The sequence below is a fragment of the Manis pentadactyla genome, chromosome 14, assembly GCF_030020395.1.
Source record: "Manis pentadactyla isolate mManPen7 chromosome 14, mManPen7.hap1, whole genome shotgun sequence".
NCBI classification, from domain to species: Eukaryota; Metazoa; Chordata; class Mammalia; order Pholidota; family Manidae; genus Manis; species Manis pentadactyla.
Genome location: NC_080032.1, coordinates 3,998,179 through 4,009,427, shown reverse-complemented (window position 1 = coordinate 4,009,427; position 11,249 = coordinate 3,998,179). Strand labels below are relative to the sequence as shown.

General features: G+C 54.3%; 2 protein-coding genes across 2 annotated transcripts; both read right to left on the bottom strand.

The window, feature by feature from the left end:
• Nucleotides 1-592: 592 nt before the first annotated feature.
• Nucleotides 593-3,145, bottom strand: THAP7 (THAP domain containing 7). Its single transcript, XM_057491971.1, has 5 exons — nucleotides 2,904-3,145; nucleotides 2,654-2,733; nucleotides 2,087-2,242; nucleotides 1,488-1,628; nucleotides 593-1,291 (listed from the first exon to the last, which is right to left on the bottom strand). Exons 2-5 carry the CDS (start codon nucleotides 2,731-2,733, stop codon nucleotides 739-741), a joined length of 930 nt encoding a protein of 309 aa, XP_057347954.1. The 5' UTR covers nucleotides 2,904-3,145; the 3' UTR covers nucleotides 593-738.
• Nucleotides 3,146-3,235: 90 nt separating this feature from the next.
• On the bottom strand, nucleotides 3,236-8,046 carry LOC130680732 (tubulin alpha-3 chain). Its single transcript, XM_057491968.1, has 4 exons — nucleotides 7,677-8,046; nucleotides 7,166-7,314; nucleotides 6,215-6,895; nucleotides 3,236-3,967 (listed from the first exon to the last, which is right to left on the bottom strand). The coding sequence occupies exons 1-4, from the start codon at nucleotides 7,948-7,950 to the stop codon at nucleotides 3,671-3,673; spliced, it is 1,401 nt and encodes a 466-aa protein (XP_057347951.1). The 5' UTR covers nucleotides 7,951-8,046; the 3' UTR covers nucleotides 3,236-3,670.
• Between the last annotated feature and the right edge of the window lie 3,203 nt (nucleotides 8,047-11,249).

The window sequence follows — 11,249 nt, the reverse complement described above, 5'->3', positions numbered from 1 at the left end:
CTCTGAGAAGCAAATTTCAGAACACTGCGTGGCAGTTTTCAAGAGCAGAAAGAACTGGGCTGTGCTCTTGGGGCTGCTGTGGCCAAGGCCCAGCAGGGAGAGGGTGGGTGTGGTTAAACCGCCCCTGGCACTGAGCTGCTCCCTGTTGCACAGGCAGGGAAGCCCAGATTCCAGTCAAGCTGAGAGAACCGGGGACACAGGCTGAGGCCAGAACCACTACCTGTGAGCTTCCCCACCTTCTAACAGGCCTCCAGGGCCTGTGCATCCTGTTCGTTGGCTCCCACCACTGGCTGAGCATAGCAGCCCCAGGAGGTCAAAGGTCACCCTTGTCCCTGTCCCTGAGTCTGGCTTTGGTTTTATGCAGGTTTTGAAAGGGGCCAGTTGCTTGAGTCACGGCCCCATGGTGCTGAGGAAATAGTGCCTGGCACTCCCCCTGGTCTCTACCCATCCCCGTCCCTTAACCCTGTGGGGCATGGAGCTGGGCTTTCTGCTTGCCACAGCCCACAGCTTGGACTCCAGGGTCTCTGTCCACTGGGGAAGCAAGCCTAGTACCCAGAGGAGGGGCCCCAGCCAGCTGAGCCGACAGCAGGGCCTCCTTCTAGGATCCACTTTATTATGGCATATGGTGGGTCTGGTGGCCACAGCTCAGATCAGGTCCCTCTCCAGGTAGATTGGGAGGAGGAGGCCGGAGCCCTGATGGCAGCCCCTCGGTCAGCCCTGGGTCCTGCTGCCCCTCCCTTAGGCCATGCTGCTGCTCAGCTGCATAGCAAAGTCTTGCACATGCTCCTTCAGAGTCTGGCGGGCATCTGCCTGTGCCCGCTTCTCCCGTGCCCGCTCTTGCTGCAGCTTGGTCAGCCGTAGCCGCAGCCGCTGCTCCCGCCGCTTGCAGGCCTGCAGCTGGCGCTGGGCCTTGTCCAGGGCATCCAGTGCGGCCTCTGCCCTCCGCTTCCAGAGCAGGGCACTGCCCACCTGGTAGCTGTGCTCATTCTGGATGTAGGCTCCGGCAGGTGGTGGGAGGCGGAGCATGTAGGCCGAGGGTGAGATGGGCCGCGGCTCAAGAGGGGACGGCTGCCGCTCAGGGGAGGGCTGGGCACTGCAGCCTGCTTCATCTGCCTGGGCACCCAGGGGCCCCAGGAGGTCTGAGAAGGGGCTGCTGAGGCCAGGCTCCAGCCTCCCAGTGGGGGAGGCAGGCAAAGCGGCAGGTGCTGAGGCTTCTTCCGCAGGAAAGCAGGTGACATCAGCAGGTGGAGGTGGAGAAAATGGAGTTGTGGGCCCTCGGCCCTCAGAGCAGCTGGGGGAAGAGAGGGAGACTGCCAGAGAGGGCCTGCCTGATTCCACCAGCCCACCTGAACCCGCTCCACACGTCCAGAAACCTGTCCGGCAAGGCTGCTGGCAAACACCCTAAAGCCCACCCCCTCAGTCTTGGGGTAGGAGTGGGGCATGCGTGCACACACACACACACACACACCCTGACCTGCAGCACGTACCGCTTTCTGCATCGCCGGAGCCGGCTCACATCATGGGGGCCGGGTGAGTAACTGTGCCCCTTGGTCTTGCCTGTCCGGCGTAACTTGGAGAAAGTCTCAAATATCGTGGGAACGGCCCCCTCCTTCAGCCTGTGATACCCACTGTGGGGGAAAGCAGCCTGGATGAGACAGAGAGCTAGTGTCTGCCCCAGGCCGACCTGTAGGGCACAGAGCCAGCATGCCCTCCAGCACCGCGGCGCAGGCTCCGGTGCTAGCTCTGCAGGGGTGGGGAGGCATATTACCAACGAGGTTGGGGACTTCCAAGTTAGGTAGACTGACACCAAGCTCTTCCCTGCAGGACTATTTCATTTGTGGACTTGTCGGAAGGACCAGTGTTCTAAGAAACACCTGGAAAAACTGTTTTCCTCTTGTTTCACTGGTGTAGCACTCCTGAGTGGGTGGGTCTTGCGGTCCTCATGGGTCAAAAGAGGAAACTGGGGTATGGAGCTGGGAGCAGCAGCCACCCAGGAATCACCTCTCCGTTACCTACAGCTGCCTGATGGGCTGGCTACTTTGACGCCCCACGCTCTGCCCCAAAGCTGGATGACCAGCAGGCTCACCTGATGCCCACCAGCTCAAAGCAGTTCTCTTCGAAGTGTTTGGAGCAGAAGTAGATGTACTCAGATGCGGGGTCCCACAGGCCCTGGCCGCTGGGGTCCAGCCGCTGGCAGTTGGCCAGCCACAAGCCTCGCCTCGGGTTGTCCTTCTTGGGAAGTCTGCGGAGCCACAAGCCCGTGAGCACCGGGCTGCCTGCAGTCCTGGGCTCATGCTGCTCAGGCTCCCCAGACGGGAAGGGCTGGCCCTGCACCTGCCGCGGCCAGACCTCACTGTACCTCTACAGGGTAAGCACCGCCCTTCTGGGCACGAGGAAACGAAGGCCTAAGGGACAGCAACTTGCTCAGAATCATCTAGCAGATTAGAGTGAGAAAGCAGAGGACCCAAGGGCGGTGACCTCCCCTTTCCGGCCTCAGTCCCACCTGGACCGCCCCCTTCATCTTCTGCCACCCTCAAGTTCAAACTGCGCCCCGACCGTAAGGGGACGCATGCGCAATCGTGGCTCCACGAAGCGGGCAGAGCGGGCGCATGCGCCCGTGAACCTTCACGCGCCGGGACGCACGCGTGCTGACCTGTGAAAGGAAATGCCGCGGTTGCGCGTCTCGCGTGTGTCCCGTGTGCAGCAGCCGGCGGCGGAGCAGTGACGCGGCATCTGGGAAAGAGGCGGGAGTTCGGTCGCGGGCGGCTGTTCGGGCCCGTAGGGGCCTCGCGCACCCGCCGCTGCTCCGCTCAGGTGGCCCTGGATTGCTGGTTCTTCCCCGGCCCGATCTCGCCCGCTCCCCGTCCCAGCCCGTTCTCCTGACTCCAGTCAGCGACACTCACGATCTCGCCATTTCTGCGCCGCCGAAGTCTCGCGAGGGGTTGCGCGCGGCGGAAGTCGGTACCAGAGATCCGGAAGCAGGGGGAGCGTGGGGTCGCGGGGCCGGCGTCGTCCCAGGCCTCGTTGCGCTCGCGGCTCACTCTTGTGGGGGCGCCCCGCCTGCCCGAGAGCTAACGCCACCGACCGGAGGCAGGGCCACCTGACAGAGCCAGGGCTCACCGCTCACTCGGGGACAGCTGCCTGTGACTGGAGGGTGGGCGGCGGCCACCCGCGCCGTCCCGGCACATCGGCCGGGCAAAAGGTTGTTGTCGCGACCAAGGACGCGCCAGGGAAAAGCTCCGGGCCTTGGAATCGGGGTGTCGGGAGCTGGGTTAGTGCCGGCGCGGGGCTGCCTCCCTGGCCCCGCTGACCGAAGGTGAAGCAGCCGCTCCACGATTTAGGAAAAACCGTCACAGGACTGTTAGATCCCCCAGAGAACGTCAAGATGGGGCAAAGGACTTAAGAATATTTACATTTAAAATAGTCAAAGAATTTTCCTTTTACTCCCCTAAGCCATGCCTTTTGAACTCTTTCTGGCAGTAATGCAGTAACAAATATAAATATGCTTAACTTTTACTGAGCAGAAACAGGCGGCTACGTGGACAAGGAACTTTGTCAGAATGAAGCACAAGAGACAGGTGATACCTCAATACATAAACTTTAATAAGTAAATATATCTTGTTATGTTGTGGGAGGAAATAATAAAGGGATAGTTGCCAGCCGCGCCCATTCAGTACTCTTCCCCTTCTTCAGCCTCTGCCTCCACGGAATCCACGCCCACCTCTTCGTAATCCTTTTCCAGGGCGGCCAGGTCCTCCCGGGCCTCGGAGAACTCGCCTTCCTCCATGCCTTCCCCCACGTACCAGTGCACAAAGGCTCGCTTTGCGTACATGAGGTCGAACTTGTGGTCCAGGCGGGCCCAGGCCTCAGCGATGGCCGTGGTGTTACTCAGCATGCACACGGCCCGCTGCACCTTGGCCAGGTCCCCGCCAGGGACGACGGTGGGGGGCTGGTAGTTGATGCCCACCTGCCAGAGAAGGTAAACAGAGTGATGTATACTTTCAGTTTTTGGATTTGCCCATACAAGAGCACAAAGCTACATATGTAAATATTTTTTATGTATTTAGTTTAAAGCACTGTATGTAATGGCAAAACTGGAAGCAAGTGTCCATAGTAGGGAACTGAATTGTTACATATTCATATAGTGATCATAAAAAAAGAGAAGTCTATCTTAGCATATAAGTATGTCCAAAGTATACTGTATACTTGGTGAAAAGAAAAGCATGTTGAGTTTTATGTATTTATGCCTATAGATACTTATAGTAACACACACGGGCTAGAGGCTTGGACAGCTAGGGGAGCATCATGCTGGAGGTGGACAAAGGCATGGGAGTGTGCTGAGGCAGTGATCTATCCTTCCCTTTGTGAGCAACAGCTAGACACACAGCCAGTCTCCATAAGAGGTGGGAGGGGCAAAGGGCCTGGGGTTTCTAATCCTGGTACCCTCTCACAGCTCTAATGCCAGGCCAGCCAGCCTCTCCAGATGGGAGTGCTGCCAGCTTCCTGCTCTTTGCTCCCCTGGTGCAGTGTGTTGAGTCTGTCACCTTTGCCCACGTTGCTGGCCTTTCTGTCAACATCACCCATATAACAAAAGGTATCACATATTTTGAATATACACAGAATAGCTCTTGAAGGACAAGGCTCTGTAGATGGGGAAGAGGACTTGAGCTTTTCAGCTTTCTGCACTGTTTTAATATTTTGCCACATATCTGCATTTTTATAATAAAAACTAAATATAAACATGGAAAAAAGATTCCTTGAAAACAGCATATCTCTGCACAAATGGTGGTTAAAGAACACATGGTGAAATCATCCTCAGACTGACAAACAGGCATTTACAGCAATGAGAAAACATAATCCATGTGGGGTTGGACTGTCTTCTGTGAGGAGAGTTAAAGCAGCGATTTCCTGCAGCTCCCCACAGATGGCCTCCCCTGCGGCTCTCAGGAGCCAGAGACTCAGCTAAGAGAAGAAACTTGGACGAGAGGCACAGCACCTCCCACAGTGCCTCCCAGCTGAGGGTATCTTAGACATCCTTACCCTCCAAAGGTCACAGGAGCTGAAATAAAACTTCCTTCACTCAAGTCAAGAACTTGGTTAAGTACACATGTGGAATGGAAGGTGTTAACTCTGACCTGTAACCTTTAAGGTCTGCAAACATCCCATGTGAGATTTAGTATTTACAGACTGGTGAAACCTGTTGCAGATTTTATACTTTGTTGTGAGTCACTTTAAATGTGTCAATTTTATGACGAGACATTATCTGCATTAAGGCATCTTAAAGTGGGGCTGACAAGGCCAGACAGGTTCAACAACTTGTTTGTTGTTAGAAGCTACGGGCCATTCCAAATAGGAGTAAGATATACATACTGCTGCTGCTACTTGTCATTTTCAGTCTGGAATGACCGCAGAACTTGCTACTCCCCAAACACCTTAGGAACCCATCAGGGTTTACAAACGTGGGGTCCACAGCTGTGTCTAACAAGGAAATCAATGGTGAACAAGGACTTCTACCAAGAGCACAAAGTTAATGAAACCAGATGTGGTGAGGCACTCAGCCTGGTAGTCACACTTCGTCTAGAGCCTGAAAATCAGTTACTGGCTTCAAGTCCATGTTGCTTTTCTCTTGGTAGACATTTCACTGATACTAAATACGGGTGAAGGAGCCACCTAATCATCAGTATGATTTTGTGTGCCATGCAGTGTTGTCAGTCTGCTTTGGACAAACAGCTTACCCTTTGCCCCCACAGTAAATACTGCATAATCAATTCACAATTCCATTTACAGAAATATAAGTGTTGCCTAAATTGCTGTGATAATGGGGGACTAAAGTTATGTAAGGTCTAAAAAACACTATTTCTAACACCAAGTGATACCAGACCCTGACAAACTTAAGAGAGCAGTGGAAAAATGTGGAGGACAGAAAAAACCTATCGTCAGACTGAGTGCTTGTCCCAACACCTGCCCATGAGGCTTTTAGATACTAAAAGCCATCTGGGCCTCAGTCATAAAGTGTAAGATGTTAGTAATACTACCTCATGAACATTACAGGATAATTATAAAGAACAAGGGTACATACAGAATTTGGAAAAAGTAAATCATGTAGCAAATAAACTTGTCTTCCCTGCAGCCTAGCTACCCTAGAACAAGGGGACCATTCTGTGCACGGCCTGTCCTGGCTGCCAGGTAAACCACACAGTGTCCCCAGCCCTACCTTAAACCCAGTCGGGCACCAATCCACAAACTGGATGGTGCGCTTGGTCTTGATGGTGGCGATGGCTGCGTTGACATCTTTCGGGACCACGTCCCCCCTGTACAACATGCAGCAGGCCATGTACTTGCCATGGCGAGGGTCACACTTGACCATCTGGTTGGCCGGCTCAAAGCAGGCATTGGTGATCTCGGCCACGGACAGCTGCTCGTGGTAGGCCTTCTCGGCTGAGATGACCGGCGCATAGGTGGCCAGGGGGAAGTGGATGCGGGGGTACGGGACCAGGTTGGTCTGGAATTCCGTCAGGTCCACGTTCAGGGCCCCGTCAAATCGCAGGGAGGCCGTGATGGAGGACACGATCTGCCCAATCAGACGGTTGAGGTTGGTGTACGTGGGCCGCTCGATATCCAGGTTGCGCCGGCATATGTCATAGATGGCCTCGTTGTCCACCATGAAGGCACAGTCCGAGTGTTCCAGGGTCGTATGGGTGGTCAGGATGGAGTTGTAGGGCTCCACCACAGCCGTGGACACCTGCGGGGCTGGGTAAATGGCAAATTCCAGCTTGGACTTCTTGCCGTAATCCACCGAGAGCCGCTCCATGAGCAGGGATGCAAAGCCAGAGCCGGTGCCGCCCCCGAAGCTGTGGAAGATGAGGAAGCCCTGCAGCCCCGTGCACAGGTCCGCCTGAGAGAAAGCAGAGACCGTGAGCCAGCGCCAGCAGGAGCCACGCCCCCACCCCCACGCCACGGCCACTTTTCCTCAGCAAGATGAGGCGGGTGTGAACCATCCCCGGGTGAAGGAGCATTATGCTTAGAGGCCAAGCAAAGCAGACACTGCACACGTACGGGTGCCCCGCGGCCACACTGGGGTTTAGCCAAGGTGACCTCCAGGTGCAATCCGCCTACCTTCCTGCCCAGGTCACTGTCCACAGGAAGCCTTCCCTGCGCTCCTTACCAGCTTGCGGATCCGGTCCAGGACCAGGTCCACGATCTCCTTGCCGATGGTGTAATGGCCTCGGGCGTAGTTATTGGCTGCGTCCTCCTTCCCGGTTATCAGCTGCTCTGGGTGAAAGAGCTGCCTGTAGGTCCCTGTGCGCACTTCATCTGCAAGGACACATGTGCTGTGTGGCCTTAAGGCCTGTTGTTCCCTCACCGAGAGGCATGGATTCTGCCCAGCACGTGCTGCTCCTCACAGGTGGGGTCCACATGACCCCCTGCCTGGGGCTGGGGCAGCACCAGTGCATCTGTCACCAGCCCATCTTTCCTGACCATTGAGTTTTCCTAAATTAAGAGTCTCCATCCATCCCACATTTCAAGCACCAACCTTTCGGTTTCTCACCTGACACAGCCGTGGGCGTACACTTGCACATCCAACCTTCCTGCAGAGGGACTCACGGAGCACACGGCGGGATGGGGGCTCTAGAGAGGCTCTTCCACCCTCCCCAGAAAGCCACCCAAGTACCTACCAACCACGGTGGGCTCCAGGTCCACAAACACCGCTCTTGGCACGTGCTTGCCAGCCCCAGTCTCGCTGAAGAACGTGTTGAAGGAGTCATCCCCTCCGCCGATGGTTTTGTCACTTGGCATCTGGCCATCGGGCTGAATTCCATGTTCAAGGCAGTACAGTTCCCAGCAGGCATTGCCGATCTGGACGCCTGCCTGCCCCACGTGGATAGAGATGCACTCACGCTGGAAACCAGAGCATAAATGTGAGACCCCTCCCTTTAAGGCAATTGTCATTATATGATAGGCAAAATGTAATTTATATGTGTGCGTCAGAGTGAGGTTTTCTCAAACCTTATTTTCCACGAGGCCTGTGTGACCCTTTATCCTTGTGAGAACTGACCCTAAACCATCCTAACTACTGAGGACTAGAGCAACCCCAGAACCTATGTGTTTGCTACTACACCAAAATTTGCTTATTTTAAAACTTGGGATCCATGTCATGCCATAATAAATTCCACATACAGTCAGTCAGTACTTCTCTGACGGTAGAGCAGCTTTTTATTGTGCCCTGACCAAAGATAAGCCAAAAGCTAGCAGAGTTGAGACTGAGAAAGTAGGCTAGGACACAGGTCACCATGGCCCAGGCGCTGGTGGCCACATCCTCTCTCTGTCCCTCCAGATACCCACACTGTTCAGTACCCAGCTGTGCTCTGCGAGCCTGACCCATGTGAGCTGCCTCAAGGGGCTTTCTTGCTCCCTGGCTTCTGGGCGCTTGAGCCAGTGGCAGACAGCCACAGGGGAGGAGGCAGTTAGAGGAAGGTTTGGTCAGGGAGTTGCTGGCTCCTTCCTGCCGGACTGCCATGGATTGCTTGAGTCCATTTGTCAAGGCCACAGACTTAAGCAGTCAGCGCTCTTCATAAAGCTACCCTCTCAACTTCTAGGAACTACCCCGTCCTCTTACCTGTCAAGCCTAAGAGTTAATGGCTCCCAGGGATCATAAATGCTGGATACTGCACTGTCCTTTGGCAGTTTCCTTAACCCTGCCCATACCTTTATAAATAGTACCTTTATAAAAAGTCTCCTCAAAGAACTATTTTTGAATGTACCATCTCTTTCCCACCAGATTCTAACTGTACAGTTGCTAGTCACTTGTTTAAAATGGTTTTAGACACAATCATCCTTACAAATACACAGAGGAGATCAAATGAAGTATGCAATGCCCCACCTACCCTAAATCCTAACCCCAAGAGCTTGAAGTCCTGTTTTCTATTATACAAGCACCAAATCTCAGTCATCAGGAGCATTAAAAATGGACACCCCCCCTCAACCTCTGCCCTGACACACACACACACACACACACACACACACACAAAATCAGGAGCATTAAAAATGGACACCCCCTCAACCAGAAGCATCAGCTCCAGAAAGAACTTTTCCAGTGACAAGTAACTAATCCCCCCAGACAATGAATTCATCAACACTCTGGGAAGTCCTCTGGAATCCAACCAACCATACCATTTCCAAGTCTATATTTCTCATTTTGCCTCACTAAAATGCAGACGCGCTGTATTTCACAGGATGATTACTTTGGCATTCTACTGACTTGCCCCAGTATAATCCTAGTAAGTTCTGTGACCTGGGGAAATCACCCCGTTTCTTCATTTACAAAATAGGGGTAGAGTGCTAAGGGGTCTCTAATACCTCTTCCATCTGATTATCTAATCAATGAAACTAATCAAAGTCAGGAAAATCATTCCTAGCTTTCAAGAGAAAGCCATTATAAATTCATTGCCAACCTAGTCAGCTCTATCTCCTCTGAAAAATCTGAAATTTCCTGTTCTTTCCAAACTGAAGACCATCTCCTCTCTTCATATTCTTGGCAAATAACCTTGTTCTCTACTTACCCAGAGGCTTCAACTTCCTACCACCAACTGTGCAAACAGACCTTTCTGCTCTCCTTCCTCCTTGACTTTACAATAAGGTGTGTTTCCTCCTCACAATGATCCATTGTTTCTACTCCTCTACTTACCCAGCAACAGCCCTCAAAGTAATCACAGTGAAGTTCTCATGCGGTAGGGAGTCCATCGACCTCTTCGGGGCACGTGGACATAAAAGCAATTTCAAAGTAGGACTACAGGGTGAGCGGCCCTTTTCACTCTTTGGCATTTTAAGTGATGGTGTATAATCAATGGCGGGTAAAACTGCTGGAGCCTGAGCACAGATCTAGGTTTTCACCCTTATGTATTCAGAGTGAAAAAGAAAAAAAAGGCCTGTTTCATTTAAGAATGACCTTGCTGAAGTATAAGAGTAATTTTATTAAATCTCCAGCCTTAAGTACTTAAGTACAGTGACAAAATTCAAGTGCACAGCTGCCCTGAGAGAAAACACACGTGCATTTGAGTTGCCAACTGAACTAGCTGTTTTTTTCATGGAATGCTTTTTCCTTGAAGGAGCTGGCAAACTATTGTCACTCTTCCGTGTCAACGCGTTGCTTTAGAGTGAATAAATGAACATTTTTAAAGTTCCTCAATAGACGTAACCACACAAACAAAGGCTCTTTGGCGTCCTCGGTAATTTCTAGCAATGTACGGAGGGCCAGAGCCCCGCTCTTGTGAGAACTGCCCCGCCCCGGCCCCCGCCCCCGGCTTCAGGACCCCGCCGCCGGGGTCTACCCTCTCGGGGACTAAGGCCACCGACAACCCAGCCGCCGCCCTCGACACTCCCGCACCAGGGGACACCGCTGCCAGGGGCCCACACAGCCGAAGGACGAGGGAGCGGCCTTGCGGGCTCACGCGGCCCCGGCCGACCCGGCCTCTGCGCCCAACCGCGCCACCTCGCCCCGGCAAGCCCGCCCCGCAGCGTCCCGGGTCCCGGCGTCCATCCCGAGCCACCCCGTCGGGCCGCCTCACGTGTCAGGCCTCGTCTGCCCTCCTGCCTGGGCAGGTCTGCTGGGCGAGAGGCCTGGGGTCCCGCCAACGCGTGTGGGGCCCACCGCACGGGGGTCCCTGGCCTGGGGGCCTTACCATGGTGAACTGCGCCGCTGCCCGCCGCCTCTACTGGTCCTCAACTGCCGCTGCCGCTGCCCCACCGCGCGCTCAACGGAAGCCGCTGCCCTGCGCGCGCTGTCCCAGATTAGCCCACCACTTCGTGGGCTCTCATTGGTCAGGAGCGCCTTGGGGGCGGGTGGAAACCCAGAATCTAGCTTCCAATTGGCTGTTGTGAGGCACGCGGAGTGTAGCACTTTCTGATTGGATGCGGGATTGGCGGGAAGGTTGCGGAGGTAGCCAAAGGTGGAGCAGGGTCCGCGTTCTGGCGCATGCTCAGACGTGAGGATGGAATCCCCACGTGCCCTCGGGTGGGGCACCGGACATTATCCTGCCTGTAATGCCAGATCTTGACGTCATCCTTGCGCTGCTGTTCCCTAACCGGGCTCCTCAAACCTGCTTGCCTACCGCTTCTTATTCAGGCCCTTGCAAATACGGCTGTCTCCAGGAGGCTGGCCCATCATCTACCCAGTCTGCACCCCATCTCTTGTCCACTCCCTTCCTAGTGCAGAAGGGCCTTTCCCATCCAGCACCCAGGAACCAAGCAGG